Raw genomic sequence first — 24,069 nt, 5'->3', positions numbered from 1 at the left:
TCTGTGAAGTCGCTATGCTGGTATTACTATAAGCATATGCATTGTGACGCTATAATGTGTGTACAAATGTACAAATATTTTGACCGTAGTAATGTCTGAAACAATAAGACAGTAAAAAATTAAACTTTCATCAGTAGGGGACTGGTCAAATGTTGATACATCCCTTAAAAAAAATCACAGGGCCATGCAGAGTATTTGTTTATTCACTGACTCGAATGAGAATGGATTCTTCCATTCAGACAATTAAATTTGATATCCATATGTAATTAATTTAGCAAAATAGAGGTCACTGAAACAGATATGTTTTAATTGAGTACAAGTTTTATAAAACTATGAACATCTTCCAAGTGATTATGCCAAGAAAGTTCTCATTTAGTCATCCCTGGGGTCCCACATCTTTGCCAGGCTGTCCCAGAAATGAGTGTTGCTGTCACTGAGTGGACACTGTGTGTGTGTGTGTGTGTGTGCGGGTCAGGGAACATCCTTCACCTCTTCCCCCACCCCCCGGACCATGACTCCAGATGTGTGTTCCTGGCATCTACCACCTTCCAGTCCGGGCTGTAGCTTTGCATCTGTGTCCTCCTGACCCTGACTGTGAGGGGATGGCTTGATGGAGAAGAGCCCTCCGCCTCCCCAGGGCTGCCTCTGCATTCCGTTCCCCCTGGATGCAGGCTCTATATACACATGTCTTCAGAGTCAAAGCTTCCACAGAGCTTGGCATGGTGCTCGGCATGAACCGAAACGGTGACTTCTGTCTGCTCTTGTCACTGAACTGATGAAAGCATTCTTCCTCCAAGAAGCAGATTTGAATCAAATCAAGGTCTTCCTAACGTTTATAGAGGATGAACTTGGACCTTCAGAAAAGTCCAAAAGATGGGGATGAAGGGTAGGGCCTACTGTTGAGACACATACTGTTGCAGAGTTGAGACACAAAGTGGGCATATCTATCCTGGTAGCATTTGGGCTGTGGCTTCTCTCTGTCTCTCAGAGGGGCCCAGAGCACGTTCCCTCCAACACCCGACGGAGAGGACAGTGATCTCACAGGCTCTAGCTGTGAGTCTTCTGGGACACAGCCTTGCCCCCACCCCCATGGATGGCTTTGGTGGAGGCACTGGAGGTACTTTCCCATCCTAGAGACCCACCAGCTCTGGCTCATTGCCGCTGTCTCACCTGGTGTAAGTAGCGCCTTTGCCATCAAAACGACGTTGTTATGAATGTAACCACCTGGTGTGAAACAGTGTTGGTTGTTCACATCCAGGAGATCATCCTGGTCTCCAATTTGGCGTCAGCACGAAACAGCTGCTGCCTTCAGACACTTCAGTGTGTTACAGACAGCATGGAGGAGAAAGCGGGCCTGGCCCAAAGTTCTGTCCCTGTCTGTACTTTCTCCCCCAAATTGCAAACATCTGGGCCTGCTCGTTAATACCACCAGCCTCTTGGGCCATTCTGTTGTCATGTTTGAGAAAGACCATGTCACTGTCTCCTTCCCCCACTGGAATCAAATGCCAGACTGGGGCCCCAGAGCCTGGACCATGAAGCGTGTGCCCTTCCTGTAAACTGTGTTGACTGGGCACTGCCCTAGGTCACTGGTGTGTGTGTGTGTGTGTGTGTGTGTGTGTGTCTAACCCCCAAGGACGCAGTCAGGTTCAGCCGGGGGAGCCTAGGAGGAGGATCCCAGGGTTGGCGTTGCCGGGGTGTGGTCAGGAGGAATGACACCCGTGTTTACACTAATCATCACACGTGCCCTAGTTTCTACCCTAGTTGGGTCAGAAGAAGGTACGGACGCCCTCTGGGTCTCTGGCCAACGGGCCTTTGCACTTTGTGTTTGCAAAGGGGACCACAGGGCCTTCTGCCATCAAAATGAGACAGACACTTGTCTGTTTGGGTTCACTTCATTGACACAGGCCATTTCCCTATTTGGGAAGGCAAGTGGGAGCGTGTCTATTGCTAATAGAGCTGGCAGTGGGAGGGCCTATACAGGGCTTGTTTAGTTTGTTTAGTTTTTATCTGGCAGCCTTGGCTCTGGCCCCTGGGCAGGTTGAGCCAGGTACACGTGACCCTAGTTTGTCAGTAAACATGTCCCTTAAGCCACTGGACAGCACGGTGCTAAGTAGTTCCATTTCTTCTCAAGTTTAGTTTGTTAGTAAACATGTCCCTTAAGCCACTGGACAGCACGGTGCTAAGTAGCTATAAAGTCAAGCGTGTCTGATGAAGGCCTGCACTGGCACTCTTGCCCAGGATTCTGGGCTCCCGGCCCCAGGGGGTAGAGGGGTGCTGGGTGTGAACACGCAGGGAGACACACGGGGGGCATGCAGAGCCCCCTGTACCGGCTCTGCTCACATGCATGACCTTGTTTCAGGGGACTGCGTTTGCTAGTTACACATTCAAAAGTAAGATTACTACAAATCTCAAGCCAGGGATAGTGAAGCATGAAGCCAAGCCCGGGGCCCTCCTAAGCGCGGGGCCCTGGGTGACCGTACAGGCCACATGCCCAGGCAGACAGCCCTGAATGGGATTGCAACTTTGCCCCCCAGACTCTAGATGCCCCCCCACAGGCTGGACTATGTCCGGGATGTGGAGAGCTGTGCTCTGAGTGTTCACAGGGGTTCAGGGATGGGGTTCAACATTTGGAGACTCCCTCTCCTCATACTTCCTCACCCACCTTGGGCAAACAGAACACCTTTCGGAGACTCGATTGGCCCTTACATCAAACAGGATCCCAATAGTACTTTTTAAGGATATTAGGAGGACCAGGCGAGGTGATGCACGAAAGGCCCACAGCGCCCGGCATGCAGTTGTCCTTTGGCCAGTGTTGGCCACCGTTGGAGGACTTGGGTGAGAATTTCTGAAAGCCTTCCCATAGCTGAGATGCTGCTGTGACCGTCCTCCACACCTAGTGGGTGTAAAATTCAGGTCTGCTGAATGCCAGTGACCAGGTTGAGGATCGTGGACGGGGGCGGGGGACCTTAGCCTGGCCACCCCCCCACCCCCCGACAGCCTCCCAGCCAGGACCGCCAGCTCTGCGGATGGGGGATGGTTTTGTCTCCTGATGTCCACTTTTCCCTTCAGTCCCCTGCTTCTTATTGGGAGGACTCAAGCATTCGTTATAATTATGTCGACAGGAGAAAACATGATTGCTGTTATCACAGAGAGCGCTATCAGAGTGGACTCAACCAAATCAAATGCTGGTGGAGGGAGAGGGTTATTTCTCCAGGCCCTTCTGCTGGCCTGGACGTTGTGACTGTTGCGCGGAGATAAGCAGCCGCACTGAGGCTGCTGGCACTCGGGCGCTCCCCGTTATCTCCCCAGACATTAAGCCGTGCTAATTGCTTTGGAAGCCAGGCCTCTTCCTGGGCAGCAGCATATGCTGCCTGAGTGCATGAAGCAGAGATAAAAAGCCACCCTCCTCCTCCTTTACTGAAGTTTAATAATAAAATGGAACTGTCCCCATTTCCAATAAATTGTTTATTTTAATTTAGGAAAAAATAATGGAAACGGGCCACCTTCTGGCACACGATTGGGGTGCGTCTTCCTGGCTCGGGCTGTCTTGAACCTTCGGTTCTCTGGAGCAGGCTCTGGAAGGCACTCGGGTCTCGGTGTCATGAAATCAACCACGCGTTTTCCTCCGTATAATAAAATCTGGCCCTCACAGGGCAATAGAAGTCATTTTCCAAGGCTTGTATTAGACTGTAAAGCTGCAAAGCAGGAATTTGGCTTAGAATGTATTGGAGGTATAAAGTTTTGTAGGATTTTTTTCCCACATATTTGTTTTAGTGAATATGAAATTGACACAGTCTCCCATTTCTCTGCATCCCTGTTCTTTCCGATGACTTCTTTCCCGTCCTCTCAGCAAGAGGTCAGCCCAATATGCCTTGCGTTAAGAGAGAGATCAAGGACCCCTGGGAAGGCAGCGTCTCACTCAGGTGTTGAGAGAGGGTGGGAGGCAGCCCTGGAATTCAGGCTTGTTGGCCTCTGTCTGCTGCTCCGCGGTCTGCTGCGTCCTCACTCTCCCACCACTGTGCAGCCACGTTCTGATGTCACCATGTCACCATTCTCTCCCACCATGTCACCGGGAGAGAAACTTAGGCTCGGGGGCCAAAGCTACTTGCCTCAGGTTCTCATAGCTGGTAAATAGCATAACCAGAAACTAGGACTCAGTCTCAGTCTCCTACTTCAGTTTGGTTTTTTTTCCTTCCAGAGTCCATGGAGTATAGTAGCAATAGCTTACGTACAACAATTACAATGTGCTGGCATCAGATAGGACCCATCTTGAACCTCAGAGCCACCACAACTGAGAGCAGAGAAGCAGAAGAATGTATTGATGGAGAGGCTGCAGAACGGTGGGCCAGGCCCCTTCCTTCTCTTCCAGACTCTACCCTTGGAGTGCACATCCTTAGGGTTCCTCCTTGGCAGATCACTCCGTGTCATGAACAGTGAATGCAGGGGGTGTTCAATGCATGCGGCGAAATGCTTTACTCTGTTGGCAGGAGCACAGGACAGTAAACCACTTGATGTGGTGCAGTGATTGGAAAGGGATGGGGGGATGGGGATGTCGAGGATCCTTGTAATCCAGGGCGGGGGTTTTGGAGGCATTGTCCTGGCCAGGGTCCTTGGGATGGTTGTAGTCATCAAGGTCTTTTCCTTTCAGTTAAGTGGCCCAAATCCAGCTAGATCTGGGCAGGCAAAGGAGCAAATTTATTGGCTCACTTACCTGAAAAAGCTGGGCATGCTTGGTTCTAGGAGCTCCAACCATGCTGTCGTGATACTGTCTTGCCCCCTCCATTATGTTCTCTGTTACCTTGGCCATTACCTTTATTCAGGGGAGCTCTTCCTGCCCAGTGGCTTGATGGCTGTTGGCAGCCCCAGACTTCTTCCCCACCTCTCACAGAGAGTCTCAGGGGAGAGAGAGTTTTCTTCTCCACATTTTGGTAGAGGGACTGGGTCATATGCCCATACCTGATGGTGCCTTGTAGAAGTTGGGATGGAATTCACAAATTGGTCAAGCCTGATAAATGGGCTCGCCCCTTGATCTGGGAAGGAGGAAGAGAGTTGTTAGCCTCACCCAAACCGTAAGAATGATGAGGTGCTGGAGGAGAAGAAAAAATCAGAAAAAGGGGAATGGGTGTTAAACAGACAAAAATCACACATATCCACTGTGTACAAGCCTTAGAGTTTCCTCCGATTCATCCTTGGTCAGTGGCTTGGGGAGAAGGAAGGACGCCTCTAGCCTGAGTCTCTCCGGGTGAGTTCTGCCCATTAGAACTTGATGTGATGATGGAGAACATCTCTGATCTTCACTCTCCAGTGCAGTAGCCACCAGACATGGGGCTACTGAGCACTTGAAATGTGGCTGAGGGATGAAGCAACTTTTTTCATTTTATGTAAAATGTGGATGGCTACGTTTAGCTCATGGCTGCCATAGGGGACAGGGCAGCTCTTGGTGGCACCACATCTCTGGATGTGGTTTTGTGTAAGACAAGAGGTGGGCTGGTTTTGTGTAAGACAAGAGGTGGGCTGAAGGTTAAACACAGCCTGGAAGACCAGGGTGATGGAGCAGATTTGGTCCAGGTGTGGTGGAGGAAAAAATGGAGTCTGGATATGAGGGAGAGGAGAGGGAAAGAAAGAGATAGTGTGTGTTCTTCATCTGTGATGGCATTTGGAACCCCTTAACCCGGGGACATATTCTTCCCATGTACTCTAGAGACCAGATTTGTCCCAGGAGGAAATAAAATCAGAACTGACTTTGTTATAAAACTGAGTCGAGGGGAACTCCATGGCACGTTATTGCATTTTCCTCTAAGTGTCCGGCAATAAAAGCAACCATTGCCCGAAGCCTTCTTTCTGCACATGACACATGGATTAAAAGACAAATTAAATGGGGCTGCTATGTTATTAATAAAAAACAATACTGTGTAAACTTGTGTGGCTGAGCACAATTAAATGCAGTTGACAGAAATGACATCAGATGAATAGAATGAACTTTGTCAAAGCAGGGTCTGGCCACAGCAATATGAACCTGGGGCCCTTTAAAGTCCAGCCTTCCCGCAGTCTGTGTGATGGGCGTGTCACAATGTCCTGTGGGGTGTGTGGGATCGGCCCCGAGGTGCCTGCAGAGCCTTCCTGGTGGTGGTTAATCGCCCGTGAGTCAGGTCTCCGAAAGTGGAGATTCGTGGAGCAGGCAGACTGATCGTGGAGCAGGCAGACTGATCACTCGCCCGTGAGTCAGGTCTCCAAAGGTGGAGATTCGTGGAGCAGGCAGGCTGATCTTGAGTCAGGTCTCCGAAGGTGGAGATTCGTGGAGCAGGCAGACTGATCTGGTTTGATCCTCTCCCACCCACCTGCAGCCAGGACACCTGGGCATCCTCGGATTTAATTAACTGTCTGGATTTGTTCACCAAGTGCTCATGAAGGACATGCCATGTGCTCAACATCCTGTTGGGGCTTGGAAATCCAGCAGGAAGAGCAGAGGAGTGTAAGGCTTGGTTCCCAGCTGTGTGGTTTGCCTGGGTCCCTGGCCATTGGCATTTTTCTCCCCCATGGTTCAAGCCTACTGACTCAGATAGTCACCTGTAGACTCTGCTGTAGTCCAGGTGTAAAGATGAAGAGCTCCTGGCCAGTGCCTGGCTTACAAAGTACTAAAAAACAAACAAACAAAAAAATAGCAGGCGTATAGGAGAAAGAAGGAAGCAGACCTGGGGTAGAACCTGGGCCAGGCAGCTAGGAGATGTGTGAACTGAGGTGCAGGGCTGAGCCTCACTCTTCCCATCTTTAAAGTGGGTTGATGGAACCTTACAAGGTTGTTGTGAGGACACAATTGCATGATATTTGCTAGGGACCTAACTCGAAGCAGGTTTCCATAACCGTGACTGCTCTGGTGAGCATGAGGGCATGATCGCTGTGAGGGAGGGGTGGGCCCAGGAAGGGGTCTTGTGGGTGACATGAATATTCCCAGTGTGAGCAGCCAACTTCAAATCCAGTCTTGATTCATGTTAGGTCTGGTTGTCATTAAAGCTGAATCACTGTGAGGACCCACCAAAACTTTCCAGTCCAGTTTGCCAGCAAACCTGCAGCCCACCCACCCCCATGACTGGTGTGGTTCCTGCTGCTCCCTAAGGAGAGCCTGGGAGAGAAGCATCTTAGAACCATTGGCCATGTCCAAGGATTGATCTCTCTATTCTTACTCCACAGTCAGTTTTGGGGTTCTAAGGCAGACACATCATAAGTGGATGTCACCATGTTGATAGACTGTTTGGGGTGTTGATGGGCCCCAGGGCATGGAAGAGAGAGAAAGCCATTCCACAGCCAGGAAATCACCAGCCAACATTTTCCATGAGCACACCCTTCCTACCCTCTCCTTCCTCGTGACTCCTCTGTCCAGTTTCTCCAGCAGACCAGGGCGTGGATGCCTTTGAGGAGAGAGCAATTCATTTCCGCAGAAGAGAAGTGGTTTTGGAATAGGGTAGTTGGAAAGTAATGCCAAGCAGCTGTGCCACTGTGGACATGAGCTTTGGGTCAGTGGACATCCCACTGGCTCATGTGTCCCTGGGCACATGCCTAGACCACTCTTGCCTCTTTGCTGAGAAGCAGGAATGTAATGGGCTCCACAGTTAATTCCCTTTGCTGCCTTTACTCTCCAACTCATGCCGGGCTTCTGTGGAACCAACTAGGCAGATGGCCCTGGGAGCTGTCTCTGAAGAGACTTGTTCCCATTTTGCAGATCACATGAAGCTCTTCTGAGTTCTAGCCTGTGTCCCCCTTGCCATAATCACAAGTCTTACCTTGTGATCCAATTTTTTAAATTAACATATAGTGCATTATTTGTTTCCAGGGTACAGGTCTGTACCTTATCAGTCTCACACAATTCACAGCATTCACCATAGCACATACCCTCCCCAAGTCCATCACCCAGCCACCCCATCCCTCCCATTCCCCTCCCCTCCAGCAGTCCTCAGTTTGTTTCCTGAGATTAAGAGTCTCTTATGGTTTGTCTCCCTCTCTGGTTTCATCTTGTTTCATTTTTCCTTCCTTTCCCCTATGATTCTCTGTCTTGTTTCTCAATTCCTCTTATCAGTGAGGTCGTGTGATAATTGTCTTTCTCTGATTGACTTCTTTCGCTTAGCATAATACCCTCTAGTTCCATCCACCTCATTGCAAAAGGCAAGATTTTGGGTTTCTTCGATGGCTGCATAATATTCCACTGTATGTATGTTTACACACACACACACACACACACACACACACACTACATCTTTTTTTTTTTATTTTTAATTTTTTTAATTTTTTATAAACATTTATTTTTATCCCCAGGGGTACAGGTCTGTGAATCGCCAGGTTTACACACTTCACAGCACTCACCAAAGCACATACCCTCCCCAGTGTCCATAACCCCACCCCCCTACACCACATCTTCTTCATTCATTCATCTGTTGATGGACATTTAGGTTCTTTCTGTAGTTTGGCTATTGCGGACATTGTTGCCATAGACATTTGGGTGCACGTGCCCCTTCAGATCACTACATTTATATCTTTAGGGTAAATACCCAGTAGCACAATTGCTGGGTCATAGGGTAGCTCTATTTTCAACCTTTTGAGGAACCTCTGTACTGTTTTCTGAGTGGCTGCACCAGATGGCATTCTCACCAACAGTGTAGGAGGGTTTCCTTTCTCCACATCCTCTCCAACACCTGTCGTTTCCTTACTTGTTAATTTTAGCCATTCTGAGTGGTGTGAAGTAATATCTCACTGTGGTTTTGATTTGTATTTCCCTGATGCCAAGTGATGTGGAACACTTTTTCATGTGTCTGTTGGCCATTTGGATGTCTTCTTTGCAGAAATATCTGTTCACCTCTGCTGCCCATTTCTTGATTGGATTCTTTGTTCTTTGGGTGTTGACTTTGGTAATTTCTTTATAGATTTTGGATACCTTTGTCTGATATGTCATTTGCAAATATCTTCTCCCATTCTGTGGGCTGTCTTTTGGTTTTGTTGAGTGTTTCCTTTGCTGTGCAAAAGCTTTAGATTTTGGTGAAGTCCCAATAGTTCATTTTTGCCCTTGCTTCCCTTGCCTTTGGTGATGTTTCTAGGGAGAAGTTGCTGCAGCTGAGGTCAAAGAGGTTGCTGCCTCTATTCTCCTCAAGGATTTTGATGGATTCCTGTCTCACACTGAGGTCTTTCTTCCATTTTGAGTCTATTTTTGTGGTATAAGGAAATGGTCCAGCTTCATTCTTCTGCATTCTTCTGGCTGTCCAATTTTCCCACACCATTTGTTGAAGAGACTGTCTTTCTCCCATTGGACATTCTTTCCTGCTTTGTTGAAGATTAGTTGCCCATAGAGTTGAGGGGCCATTTCTGGGCTCTCTGTTCTGATCCATTGATCTATGTGTCTGTTTTTGTGCCAGTACCATACTGTCTTGATTACAGCTTTGTAATAGAGCTTGAAGTCTGGAATTGTGATGATCCCAGCTTTGGTTTTCTTTTTAAACATTCCTCTGACTATTAAGGGTATTTTCTGGTTCCATATAAGTTTTAGGGTTATTTGTTCCATTTCTTTGAAAAAAGTTGATGGTATTTTGATAAGGATTGCATTAAATGTATAGATTGCTCTAGGTAGCATGGACATTTTCACAATATTTGTTCTTCCAATCCATGATCATGGAACATTTTTCCATTTCATGGTGTCTTCCTCAGTTTCTTTCATGAGTATTTTATAGTTTTCTGAGTATAGGTTCTTTGCCTCTTTGGTTAGATTTATTCCTAGGTATCTTATGGATTTGGCTGAAATTGTAAATGGGATCAACTCATTAATTTTTCTTTCTTCTATCTTATTGTTGGTGTGTAGAAATGCAACTGACTTCTGTGCGTTGATTTTATATCCTGATACTTTACTGAATTCCTGTATGAGCTCCTGCAGTTTTGGGGTGTAGTCTTTTGGGTTTTCTGCATAAAGTTTCATATAATCTTTAAAGAGTAAGAGTTTGACTTCTTCTTTGCTGATCTGGACACATTTTATTTCTTTTTGTTGTCTGATTGCTAAGGCTAGAATGTCTAGTACTACATTGAATAGCAATGGTGATAATGGACATCCCTGCGGTGTTCCTGACCTTAGGGGAGAAGCTTTCAACTTTTCTCCTTTGAGATTGATATTCGCTGTAGGTTTTACACAGATGGCTTTGATCATATTGAGGTATGTACCCTCTATCTCTATACTGTGAAGAGTTTTGATCAAGAAAAGATGCTGTACGTTGTCAAATGCTTTTTCAGCATCTATTGAGAATATCATACATGTTTGTTCTTCCTTTAATAATATATTGTATCACATTAATTGATTTGTGGATGTCGAACCAACCTGGCAGTCCAGGAATAAATCCCACTTGGTCATGGTGAATAATCCTTTAATGTACTGTTGGATCCTATTGGCTAGTATTTTGTTGAGCATTTTTGCATCCATGTTCATCAGGGATATTGGTCTGTAGTTGTCATTTTTGATGGGGTCTTTGTCTGGCCTTGGGATCAAGGTAATGCTGGCCTCATAAAATGAGTTTGGAAGTTTTCCTTCCATTTCTATTTTTTGGAACAGTTTCAAGAAAATAGGTATGAATTCTTTTTTAAATGTTTGGTAGAAGCCATCTGGCCCTGGGCTCTTTTTTGTTGAGAGATTTTTGATGACTGCTTCAATCTCCTTACTGGTTATGGGTCTGTTCAGGTTTCCTATTTCTTCCTGATTCAGTTTCGGTTGTTTATATGTTTTGAGGAATGCATCTATTTCTTCCAGATTGTCTAATTTGCTGGCATATAGTTGCTCATAATATGTTATTATAATTGCTTGTATTTCTTTGGTGTGGGTTGTGATCTCTCCTCTTTCATTCCTGAGTTTATTACTTTGAGTCCTTTCTCTTTTCTTTTTGATAAGTCTGGCCAGGGGTTTATCAATCTTATTCTTTCAAAGAACCAGCTCCTAGTTTCCTTGATATGTTCTGCTCTTTTGGTTTCTATTTCATTGATTTGTGCTCTGATCTTTATTATTTCTCTTCTTCTTATAGGTTTAGGCTTTGTTTGCTGTATTTTCTCCAGTTCCTTTAGGTGTAGGGTTAGGTTGTGTATTTGAGACCTTTCTTGTTTCTTGAGAAAGTCTCGTATTGCTATATACTTTGCTTTCGGACCACCTTTGCTGCATCCCAAAGATTTTGAACAGTTGTGTTTTCATTTTCATTTGTCTTCATGAATATTTTAAAATTCTTATTTAATTTCCTGGTTGACCCACTCATTCTTTAGTAGGATGCTCTTTAGCTTCCATGTATTTGAGTTCTTTCCAACTTTCCTCTTGTGGTTGAGTTCCAGTTTCAAAGCATTGTGGTCTGAAAACATGCATGGAATGATCCCAATCTTTTGGTACCAGTTGAGATCTGACTTGTGACCCAGGATGTGATCAATTCTGGAGAATGTTTCATGTGCTCTAGAGAAGAATGTGTATTCTGTTGCTTTGGGATGGAATGTTCTGAATATATCTGTGATATCCATCTGGTCCAGTGTGTCATTTAAAGCCTTTATTTCCTTGTTGATATTTTGCTTAGATGATCTGTCCCATTTCAGTAAAGGGGGTGTTAAGGTCCCCTACAATTACTGTATTATTGTCATTGTGTTTCTTTGATTTTGTTATTAGTTGGTTTATATAGTTGGCTGCTCCCATGTTAGGGGCATAGATATTTAAAATTGTTAGATCTTCTTGTTGGACAGAGCCTTTGAGTATGATACAGCGTCTTTCCTCATCTCTTATTGTAGTCTTTGGCTTAAAATCTAGTTTGTCTGATATAAGGATTGCCACCCCAGCTTTCTTTTTATGTCCATTAGCATGGTAAATTGTTTTCCACCCCTCGCCTTAAATCTGGAGGTGTCTTTAGGTGTAAAATGAGTTTCTTGCAGACAGCATATCGATGAGTCTTGATTTTTTATCCATTCTGATACCCTGTGTCTTTTGATTGGGGCATTGAGCCCATTTACATTTAGGGTAACTATTGAAAGATATGAAATTAGTGCCATTGTATTGCCTGTATGGTGACTGTTACTGTATATTTTCTCTGTTCATTTCCAGTCTATCTTACTTTTAAGCTCTCTTTTTGCTTAGGGCTGTTTGCAAATTCTTTTAGTCTTTGTTTGTCCTGGTAGCTTTTTATTTCTCTTTCTATTTTCAATGACAGCCTATCTGGATATAATATTCTTGGCTGCATATTTTTCTCACTTAGTGCTCTGAATATATCATGCAGTCCTTTCTGGCCTTCCAGGTCTCTGTAGATAGATCTGCTGCCAATCTAATATTTCTACCATTGTAGGTTACAGACTTCTTGTCCTGAGCTGCTTCCAGGATTTCCACTTTGTCTCTGAGACTTGTAAGTTTTACTATTAGATGATGGGGTGTTGACCTATTTTTATTGATTTTGAGGGAGATTCTCTGTGCCTGCTGGATTTTGATAACTGTTTCCTTCCCCAAACTAGGGAAGTTCTTATTTATAACTTGCCCCAATATACCATCGCCCCTCTCTCTCTCTCTTTCATCTTCTTCTGGGATCCCAATCATTCTAATATTATTTTGTCTTATGCTATTACTTATTTCTTGAATTCTCCCCTCTTGATCCAGTGGTTGTTTATTTCTCTTTTTCTCAGCTTCTTTATTCTCCATCACTTAGTCATCTGTATCACTAATTCTGTCTTTTGCCTCATTTATCCTAGCAGTAAGAGCCTCCACTTTTTATTGCACCTCATTAGTAGCTTTTTAAAATTTCAACTTGGTTAGATTTTAGTTCTTTTATTTCCCCAGAAAGGATCCTTTAGCATCTTCTATGCTTTATTCAAGCCCAGCTAGTATCTTTATAATCGTCATTCTGAACTCTATTTCCAACATCTTACTGATGTCCATACAGATTATGTCCCTAGGGTACTACCTCTTGTTCTTTCTTTCTTTCTTTCTTTCTTTCTTTTTTTTTTTTTGAGGTGAGTTTTTCTGCCTTGTCATTTTGTCCAGAGAAGAATAAATGAATGAGAGAACAAAATGCTAAAAGGGTAACAACAACCCCAGAAAAATATACACTAAACAAATCAGAAGAGACCCTAAACTGGGGAAAAAAGAGAAGAAAAAGAAAAAAAATATGATCAGGTTATTGAACAGAACAGAGACAAACACTTGATTTTGGGTATATTTTGGTCTGTTAGAAGTAACTGCTTCTCAAAAGTTTCAAGAAAGAAAAATATGCGTGCGCGCGCGCGCACACACACACATACACACACACACATATATATATACATATATACCAAAAAAATGGGTAAATATGATGAAAGGATAGAACATGATTATAAAGATGAAAAGTAGAAAAGATTTTTAAAAAACAAATTGATAAGTTGAAAAAAACAAAGAAAAATAGAAAAAAAAAAGAAGAAGAAGAAGAAAGAAAAGAAAAGAAAAGAAAAGAAAAGAAAAGAAAAGAAAAGAAAAAAAGGAGAGAATGTGATCAGGCAGGAGACCAGAAGACCAGAACAAAGCCATATACTAGATTTAGGGTGTATTTTGGTCTGATAGAAGAACCTGTATCCCAAAATTTTAAAGAAAGAAAAACTTATATGTATATAAATAATAAGTTTAAATACAATGAAGGGATAGAATATGACTATAGAAAATTTAAAAAATTTTTTAAATGATATTGATAAGATGGTTAAAATAGGAAAGAGGGAAAAATTTTTTAAACTAGAATAAGAAAAAATAAAATTAAAAAATTTTAACTTTGAAAGGCTATAGAATCATGAGGAAAAAAGCCTTAAATTCTATGTGCTATATTCCTGTAGCTCTGAAGTTTTGCAGTTCTCGTTGATCAATAAACTTGGTCTTGGCTGGATGTTCTTGCTGATCTTCTGTGGGAGGGGCCTATTGCCGTGATTCTCAAATGTCTTTGCCCGAGATGGAATTGTGCTGCCCTTGCTGGAGGATGGGCTAAGTAATCTGCTTAGGTTTGTTCTCAGGAGTTTTTATTCCCTGAACTCTAGCTCTGGAGGACAGGAATGAAAATGGCGGCCTCCCAATCTCCCGCCCGGAGGAGCCAGAGCTCAGGACCCCACTCCTCAAAGCACCCTTGGAGAAAAGCAGTCAATCCCTCCTGTCTCTCTGGTCTCCAGCCGCACTCCGAGCTCACTTGGCCTGTGTCTGGGTTTTCCCATCTCTGGTGCACAGCCCTGTTTGGAGTCTCCAGCTGATTCCTGCTGCGTGCTCCTGCACCACTCCTTCCAGAGGAGGAAGGAGAGGTCTCCCTGGACCTGCCACTTGTGGGGTCCCTGCTCAAAGAGCAATGGTCCAACTGTGCCTCAAATCATAGTTTAAGGTAACACCAAGCTGAGAGCCCACTGCTCAGCTCAGTCTCTGCTGCAGGCTTCCCTGCTCTGATAACCTGGTAGCTCTGCCACAGATACCCCCAATCTTTCTGTAAAGATGAAAAGTAGAAAATATTTTTAAAAAACAAATTGATAAGTTGAGAAAACAAAGAAAAATAGTAAAAAAAAAAAAAAAGCCCCCCCCCCCCCGCCGTGGGACCTGAGACTACACTGTCCCAGCAAGGGTTCCACCCCATTTAGCCACTGGAGTGATGTCCCTCAGTGGAGCAGACTTATAAAAGTTCTGATTTTCTGTTCCATTGTCCTCTCACTTGCCAGGAGCCAGCTGGCAGAGGCTCCCTCCCTCTGTGGTCTATCTTTCCAAATATTGCCTTGAATTCACTTTTCTGCACATCCTACCTTCCAGAATGTGGTTGCTTTTCTGTTCCTGGAATTGCTGCTCTTCTCTTCAATCTCCTGTTGAGTTTGTAGGTGTTCAGAATGGTTTGATAACTATCTAGTGAATTCCTGGGACCCGACGAAATTTAGGTCTACTCCTCTGCCATCTTGCTCCCTTGTGATCCAGTCTTTATTCTTGCTCTTTGGAAAACTTTTGTGTATCAGATGTGTGGTCATCAAGGGAGACAGAGTAGGCCACTGGACATGCCTAGTCTCTGGAATGTCATCGTCTTGGATGGGGGCAGAATCTAACTGGCAGTCCTGTATGCAAAGTACTAAGTACATGGGATGCATCATGGGGTTCTAAGGAAGCATTCTGAGGTGGTCTCAGAGATAGGGGTCTGGGAAGTTCCCCTAGGCCAGAAGGGGGTGATGTCTAAACTGAGGTCCCAAAGATAGGTGGGAGGAAAATGTGGCAGAAGAGCTAGGAAATGGATGGAGAGGGGGTCCCCAGTAGAGGAGAGCATGTGTAGAGTCCCAGGTGTGATCAGGAGCAGGAAACTCGAGGGTCAAAGGGGATAGTATGGGTCATGAAAGCTGAAACTAGAAAGAAAAGTAGGAACTTCAGATAAATATAGTACTTTCTACCAGAATTTTCTAGAATGTAATCAAAGCTGAAAATGCATATGGAAGGTAAATTTTATATTGACTAGGTTCTTATGCTTTGAATGCTGAAGGATAAAAACATATTATGACCATTTTGGTTCAAGACTCGTTGGTCTTAGGATGCACCTGTTCGTTAGAGAATGGCATTTCATGTAACAATTTGGATGCTAATGTATTCTCTACTCTGTTGTTCCAGCATTTCCGGGAGCATCTGGACAAACTTTTTGCCAAAGGAATTGGAATGCTGGATATAGCTCTGAACGAGGCCTTCAACATTCTCAGTGACGTAAGCTCCTCTTTAATTTGCCTTTCTGATGTCTGGGAGAAGAGATGGAATTTTATTTTATTTTATTAAGTTTGTTTATTTATTTATTTATTTACTTATTTACTGTGGACCAGCACTACTATTGACCCTGGCTGTCACTGAGTGATATCTATCTATAGGCACCAGATGGGAGGGCGAGGCTGGCCATTTGAGTCATCAGGGGAACCAGATCCAGCCAGTAAGGCCAAACCAACCCCCCCCCACCCCAGACAGAGCCAGTCATGTCCTCTGATTGGGGCTTTCACCCGCTGCGCTTGTTGACTCTGGGACCACCCCCACTTGAATACCTTCCAATGCAGATCTCGTCTCAGAAACTTTCAGCTTCTTCATAGTGTGGACTCATTCTCATTGTGTTTCACACCGGATCCCTGCCTGTGGCAATGTTTAGCAGAAGGGCTTTCTCTGTGCCGTAGGCTTGGGGAGTGCCCTACCCATCCTTCTCTCTCTTCTAGCCCCTGGCGGATTCACAATACACAGTAACATAATCAAATTTCCAGGAAGCACAACAGGAAGGAATGCTGCTCAACCGACTGTTCCTTACACCTCTTAGAACAAGAATCTGTTTTTCAAGTAGCACCTGTTAACGTTCCATGAAAACCTCTGGGGGTCCTGGGCTGGGGACTCTGCCCTTTGAATCCAAATGTGTTAAGCTAAAAGAATGTGCATGTGTGACTTTTGTGTTCTTTTTAGTCTGGCAGAGTATTAGGAACACAATGACTCTCTTTATTAATGCAGGTTCTGTATCATTTAATGCCAAACACTGAGAACTCATCAGAGAACAGACTAGACAAAGTGTTTGCCTTAATGGATCTCATGTTCCAGTGCAAAGGCTTGAAAAGTATGGCCCACGAGCCAAATCCAGCCTGCATCTTGTTTTTGTAAAAAATGTTTTATGGGACTGCATGCATGCCCACCTGGTTACCTATCCTCTATGGCTGCTTTTGCATTACAAGGGCGGAGTTGATTAGTTCCGACAGAGACCATATGGTCTGTAAAACCTAAAATAGTTACCGTGTGGCCCTTTACAGAGGAAGTTTATACTGACCTCAGATCTAATGGGAAGAGGCAGATGAAGTGTGTCGTCTTATGGAGAACAACAGCCCCATTGTTCTAGCTTAATAAGAACTTGCTGCTTTATACAGCGCAGTCACGAAAGAGCTCTCCTAGGTGCCCTTGGCTGGAGTAGAGACCTTAAAGAAGTGAGGGAGCAGCGATTTCATTTTGGGGAAGAAGTTTCCAGCAAGGGGAACAGGTACAAAGGTCCTGAGGCAGAGCTGTTTGGCATATGTGCCATACAGCAAGGAAAGCAGTGTTAGGAGCCAAGTTGGGGAGAGCAGGCTAGGGAATGAGATCAGGGAGGGAGCAGGGACCAGACCTCATGACTCCTGTGGGGGCCAGACCTCATGACTCCTGTGGGGACTTGGGCTCTTGCTCTGTGTGGGATGGACAGTCCCTGGAGTCTGAGCAGGGAATGACGTGACCAACTTGAGTTTTAGCAGGATTTCTCTGACTGTTATACTGAGAAACAAAGACAACCAGGCCTTGACATTATCTGGGTGACACGTACTGATGTCTTGGACTGGGGAGGAAGGTTAGCATATTAAGAAGTTAAAAAAGAAATAGAAATTGCTCTAGGTGTGTCCAACAGCATGGGTTTACTTCAGGGCTTTGTCTGCATAAGGGATGGAAAAGGTCAGAAACCAAACAGAGAATGAAACCATCTTGGAATTAGCACTAGCAGGAGGGAGGGAGCCTCCCCCCCGTGACCATCCAGATGGAATCAAACCGTGGAGGGGCTGCCTAGCGAGAGCTGGGTCATAGGGGGAAGGCCTGCCCTGTGGAAGCTGGTGTCTTGGAAAAGATGCAGCCATTGCCAGAAAGCGCCCACGCCCCCCGATCCAAAAAAGAGAGACTTAGCTGAGGAAAGCCTTGGCTTCTCCCTTGTACCTTCTAGTATTCTCCTTTGGGTGAACCTGGTCGAAACTCCTGGGGAGCCTGGAGACTGTGGCATCCTGGGGAGAGGCGTGGGGTAGAACTGAGTGCAAACAGGCACTAAACGGAGCCACAGTCCCGTTGAGGTGTTGTGGGACTTGGAAGAACCCCTAGAGGCTCAGCGGCCTCACAGTACTCAGTCTCCAGGCTGCTGTGGGGGGCCCCACGTGTTAGTGTGCGGGAGAGCTCCTACCCACCGTCACATGGCTCATCCCGGTGGCCAATTGTGCCCAACTCCAAATCTCGAGCTTTAGTTACTCAGTGACGCTGGCCTCTCCAGCCGAGGGTAAGCCCTGATTCTCGACTCCCTTTTACCATTAATATCTATGGGCACACAGAAGGCCGTTTAGGTTTCGGTCCTGAGCCAGTGTCCAGAGGGTAGGGGAGGGAAAAATCAGGAGGTAAGGTGCCACATCAGCATCTTGAATTAAACTCAAGTTAAACCCATGGCTCTTGCCTCTTACTTTGCTGCCCCGGGGCTGCTGGCTGCAGAGAATTCACACGTAGGTGAGGTTCAGTGTTTGGGCCAGCCCATCCCTGTTAACAGCTTATGTATCAACATAGCTGAATAGGGCAAGGGACCAAGCTGCACCTTTAAATTCTGAGTTGAACTCTGGATAGGGCTTGGAACCTTCTCCAGGCTTGGAGATACCAAGCTCTGCATCTTCACAGTCTCTTTCCAGAGGGTCGTATTGGAAGGACTTGTCACAAGGATAAAATTGATTCTGTTTTTTCACCTCAAGAGCCTCTTGTCTACAGTAGGGGGAGGCTACTCTGAGCTGGTGAGTCTCGTGTGTGGAGAGCTGTCCTGCAGCAAGTTTCTGTTTCCTGGCTCTTTGGCAGAGGCAGGGAAGGAACAAGTTTGGGGGATGCTTGTCTTGTGAAGTCTGTGAACTCTGGAGTTAGGCAGGTTGGGCTGAGAAGCCTGACTTGGTCAGAGCTTGCTGCGTGACCTTGAGAAAACTGCTTAGCCTCACCTTTATTTTCCTCTTCTGTAAAATGGGAACAGGAATAGACAGAGCATTGGCCACATAATTGGTGAAGTCCAGGGCAAAATGAAGATGCAGGTCCCTTGTCCAAAAGTCATTAAGCCTCTTAAGAGAAAGGCAGCAAAGCGTTAAATGGAGTGAGGGGTCCCGTACAGCATCACATGCCCATGAACCTGGCCCTGGTAGACCAGGGTTGAGGATTCAGCACAATGAAGCCATACCTGCGTCCCTTTCGGCAGGGCTGGTATGGCTAGGGAGAGCCATCTCTGTGGCCATGGAGACACTGGGCAACTTCCACTCTAGCCGGGCTGCCTTTGCCTTCTAGAAGCAACTCGAGCTCCTGATGCTTTGGTCTTACTTCCTGCCCCCGTCCTCAGGATCACCTGCTTGCCTTCATTGTCCTCTCTCTCTTTTTGCTTGCCCTCTGACCTTCTCTCTGCCCATCCTGTCCACTTATTGGTTTTGTTCCCAGACCCTTCCAAGCCAGTGTTTCCCACCACATGCCCAGCGCATGCTGGTCTGCTGAGGTAGTCCAGCATAAGTGTTGTCACGGTGGCGAGAGGCCATCCTCCTCTCCCGGAGACTCACAGTGCGCCTGTGCATAACAGACCTGTTCAAGATGTATTTATGCCGGTACCCACACACATTGACTCAAGAACTCTTTATATCATATCAGAACCTCACAGTTAGACTCTTGTACAAGTCACAGCTCACCAAGTCCACCTTCAGGCATAATATGTTTGTAGGCTCCAAGATACTAACCTCCCAGCACCTCTCAGATCCAGAGAAATCACCAACACGTGGCAGATGTCTTTCCTTAAATCCTGGTGACAAAAATGGTTTTGAACCAGGGAAACCTTCCATATGCCCCCCTGCTCTGCGTTTGCCTATAAAATCCCTCTGGGGTCTGGCCAATCAGAATACCCAGTGGATCCAATGTAAATTCCAGATAGCAAGAAATGGAAGGAACACAAATGTTACAGAATATCTTTGATGGAAGTTGGTTGGTGGGTGGCACCCTATTTTCAGTGCTCGTTTATTTCATAGAGAGAAACATTTCCATCTCATCACTTGCCACTGGGCTTTTAAATAGCCAAACATTCTGACAAACACAGAGATGGTTAATCTCCCATGAAAATGAAGCTTTAGCTATTTTCCACTTCATCAATATGACCTTTAAGTGGTATAATTCTCTTCTGTGTATTAAGCCTGCCCTTGGAAGCCAATATGAATAGTTACTTCCCAACCACACAAGCATACCTTCTCCGTGTGTGTGTGTGTGTGTGTGTGTGTGTGTGTGTGTGTGTGTCTTTCTCTCTCTCTCTCTCTCTCTCACACACACACACACATAATCGCAAGTGTGATTGTGGCTGGGGCTCAGAATGGCTCAGAGGTTACTCTAACTGAATCAAGCAAATTTGATTTTGCAATTACCTGCATTTCAGTGTCAGTATTTGCTCCAATGACTTAAAGGCTTACAGTTGTTGTACAAACGGCTTTGAAAGGAGCGTTCGAATAAACTTCTAAGACCCTTCTAGCTCTTGATCTCTGCTGCATTCATTAGTTTCTGTAAGAACACAGAGCCAGTCTGCTACAGTAGTTAGCATCTACCTTGTCATGTGACAGCCGCAATTATCTTTTTTGGCGATGAATATGATCTTTGCGGTGATTACCTTTTAAAAATTTTTCTTAGCCAATTAAATAAAATTCGGTGACATTTCAAAGACTGTTAATCACAACCAAATGCTCTAAATGTCAGGATGCATTGAAATTTTCGCTGCTAACTGATGAATCACTGAGCTAATTGTAGTTCATCACCAGGCCCTTGTCATTGTTATTATTATGGAAAACACTTTCATCACTCCCGCTATTCAAAAAAAAAAAGTTCTAGACAAATATGAAGAGAAGAGATATTACTCATCAAAGCATTTGAATTTAATTGCATTCTTCAAAATTCTCCAACTGCAGATTGCCGCAGAGAATACCAGGGACTCAGCCAGAGAGGAAAGTGATGTTTTTAAATAAACAGCTCAGGGCAGCCCCTTCTTCCAGTCTGCATTATTCAGATATCTTCATTTCCCTTTCTTTCTTGCCTTTCATTTGGAAGAATGTTGCCAGCATGCTTTCCAATAAGTTGCATGCACAACAGTTGCAAGGTGTCTTGATTCCCCCCAACCCTTTCTTTAGCCTCTGCAAACTGAAGCAGAGATCACCTTTATTCAGTGGTCCGCTGCTGGGTTTAGTCAATGATCTGAAGATGTGTTGAACGTAGGCTCCCCCCAGACATTGCCAGAACAACTTGTTGATAGGACAGGACCACGGGGTATGTTTCTTTCTACCGCAGCAAGGAAGAAAATACACTATGACGATAGAATCTTAGCAGCGTCTCAGAGTGGAAGGGACAATGCCATTTATTGAGACTATGAAGCTTAGTGAAGGTGGGTCTTTCAGAGGGGAGGGAAAGGAAGGAAGAAAGGAAAACAGGGAGGAAGGGAGGAAGGAATTGCTCAGGGCCATATGGGGGCAGAGCAAAGCTTCCCACCCTAACATCCATCCTTCTCTCCATCCATTCATGCGGTTAGTTGCAGTTTTCTCTCTTGAGCTGAAATCAATCTCTAACATCCGAATTCTAAGTACGCAGAGACGAGGCATTAAATCTCATCTTGCATGCTTTACTACCTCTCCGCTTCAGCAGCATCAGCAGCAAATCCAAGAATGGTCTCCATCCTTCCCCAGGGTCTTGGTCAACAGATCGAATGTGCCCACTCAGTGCCTTTGCGTGTGCTCTTGGCTCTCTCTGGGACGTCCCTCCTCCAGACCCTCAACTCCTGCAGGTGTCACTCATACGTCACCTTCTCAGGGAGGTCTTCTCTGGTTTTTTCTAAAGTTGCTCTCTCCTGTTTCTTATCCCCTGCTCTTTTTTCTTGCTTCTTCTTCTTCTTCTTCTTTTTTTTTTTTTTTTTTTTTGGTTCCTTACCATCATTGTTACCACACATACAACAAAACTGACTTATTTTCTTTGTTCTGTATATCTCCTCACATAGAATTATGAACTACAGGAGGGAAGGGATTTTTGCATGTTTCAGCTCCAGCTCTGTGTGGGCCCTTAGTAAATAATGTTAGAATTAATAAAGAAATGTCACCACTTAAAATGGTGGGAGTTTTCACTGCTGAACGTTAAAGACTTCTTGAATGTTTTCATGCCTTGGCATTGTCATGTTAATTGTGGGGGATTTTGATTTTGATTATTTATTTATTCAATTTATTTAAGATTTTATTTATTTGAAAAAGAGAGAGAGTTTGAGTAGAGGGGAGGGAAGTGGGAGGAGGAGAAGCAGACTCCCCACTGAGCAGGGAGCCCGAGGTGGGAGTCTATCCCAGGACTCTGAGCTAAAAGCAGACACTTTACTGACTGAACCACCATGTGCTCCGATTGTAGGGTTTTTAAAGGACCCAGTGTTGCTTTGAATTGCAGCATTGATAGTATTCATTAAGAGAATTCTTCACCCCTGGTTCAAGGGATGGACACCGACTTCTGGTGACCAGTCTAATCCGGTCTACCACTCACAAAGCCTGGGAACTTTTACAATGCCACATAAAACTGAAAGTTGAAGATATTTAGGGTCTTGCACACCAGTGGGCACAATCTTAGAATTTCAGTCTGCTATCCCTTATAAGCCATATAAACTAATATGTAATGTTACATGCTAACAAATATATATTTAAAACAAACCCTACAAAAAGAGTGCTTAGGCTTCTAGTCTGAATTGACACTTTCCTGACTCTATTCTCCATGTGTCCAATACCTCACTGATTGTATCCTATATCACATCAAACCAGACTCCTTTAGATTTTGAAAGAGACGTTGCCTGCCTCTTATTCTGTGGCTCATGTGTCCCTAAAGGGTGACTGTGCCAATGCTTTAGGGGCTTACATTCTGAGGCACTATCTGTGCCTGAAGGAAAGAGAGGTTATTTGTCCTAGAGTCTTACTTCCCATCTTGCATGTGTTTTTCAGAAATCCCCTCCATGGCCAGTGTTTAGTTCCAGTTTGTCAAAGCAAATTGGGTGAATGCATAGGGAAGAGCTTATGGTATGGGTTCTGTTTTGCAGAACGAGCTCTTGTTTGGGGAGGCTTCCTGAGCCCCATGTCTCTGAAGTCTTGTGGAAGTACAGACGTCTCTGGTGTGTTTTTTAATTTGAACATGTTTCTTCTCCCAGTTCAACCACACAGGACAAGGAAGCATCTGCAGTCAGGCCATCATGCTCATCACCGACGGGGCAGTGGACACCTATGATACCATCTTTGCCAAATACAACTGGCCGGATCGCAAGGTAAGGTACCTGTGCCGCTGTGCAGCACCGTTGACAGAGAACCTGTGTTGTGCTGTGACCCCCAAGTTGTCCAGGGTTAGGTGCCCCATCTAGACTCCATCTCACAATGACCTATGGTTTTTCAGTCTTGTGTCTTCTGGTTGACCAAACCGAATCTGACGACTTTCTTTGTTTCAAAATGAAATCTTTTGGAGGTAGAGAAGAAACCCATAAAGACATGGTAAATGTGTTCAGTGGAATGTTTCATTGAGAAAAGTGCTTTGTCCATATTGGGCAGCACGTTGGTTTTCCATGGAGCCAGAGCTGCTCGGTGAGTCCAGCATCTGTAGATGGTGAAGTCAGCCATGGTGGCCACACAGTCATCTCCTGGATGCTTCTCGACTTCTGTGGTTCCTCCTTCTGTACCCTCGTGATCACCTGGAAGCTTCTCTCTGTCCCCCAGGGATGTTCCCCACCCTGTCAAAGCTTGTTCTCTATTCTAATTCCTTCTTTGATCTCCAGGTTGACATTTATTTACCTGATGAATCCATATGTTAGGATATCAGTGATGAATATTAACATTTTTGGTGTATCTGAGTGTCTAAACCCAGATGTTCCTCAAGCTGTTAGCTAGTTTGGATTCTCTGGGGAGGTTTTTAGATTATGGATACTTGTACTCTATCCCATACCTACAGAATCAAAATGTCTAAGGATGTGGGGTAGTAATCCATGTTTTTAATAAATTCCTCTGGTGGGCACCAATTAGTAGATTAGCAGTCCATCATCCCCTTCTCATCCTCTGAATGAATCCACCATCATCCCCTGAATGGTGGAATTTTCACAGGAAAAAGGTCAGTCAGAGAGGGTGCTATCTCAGGGACATGTCCCATGAGCCAGTGGCATTACTCTGTGTCTGTAAGACCCTTCAAACCAAGTCTGTCCTACTTTTCCTACTTTGTGTATTTAATTTCTCAGAACTGAACTAACCATACATACTTGGCAAAAAGAAAGAGAAGACAAATGACAGCTGTGTCCT

General features: G+C 45.0%; 1 protein-coding gene across 1 annotated transcript in view; it reads left to right on the top strand.

The window, feature by feature from the left end:
* LOC309857463 (voltage-dependent calcium channel subunit alpha-2/delta-3) overlaps positions 1-24,069 on the top strand; it is a gene marked incomplete at its 5' end in the record, with an annotated part of 317,946 nt that overhangs the window by 185,018 nt on the left and 108,859 nt on the right. The window contains 2 exons of the mRNA XM_082750156.1: positions 15,611-15,700; positions 22,941-23,054. Coding sequence (XP_082606282.1) covers positions 15,611-15,700; positions 22,941-23,054 — 204 coding nt within the window. The remainder of the gene's footprint in view (positions 1-15,610; positions 15,701-22,940; positions 23,055-24,069) is intronic.

Source organism: Mustela nivalis, assembly GCF_964662115.1.
Source record: "Mustela nivalis genome assembly, contig: HAP1_SCAFFOLD_748, whole genome shotgun sequence".
NCBI lineage: Eukaryota > Metazoa > Chordata > Mammalia > Carnivora > Mustelidae > Mustela > Mustela nivalis.
This window is presented reverse-complemented; position numbering and strand designations above follow the sequence as displayed.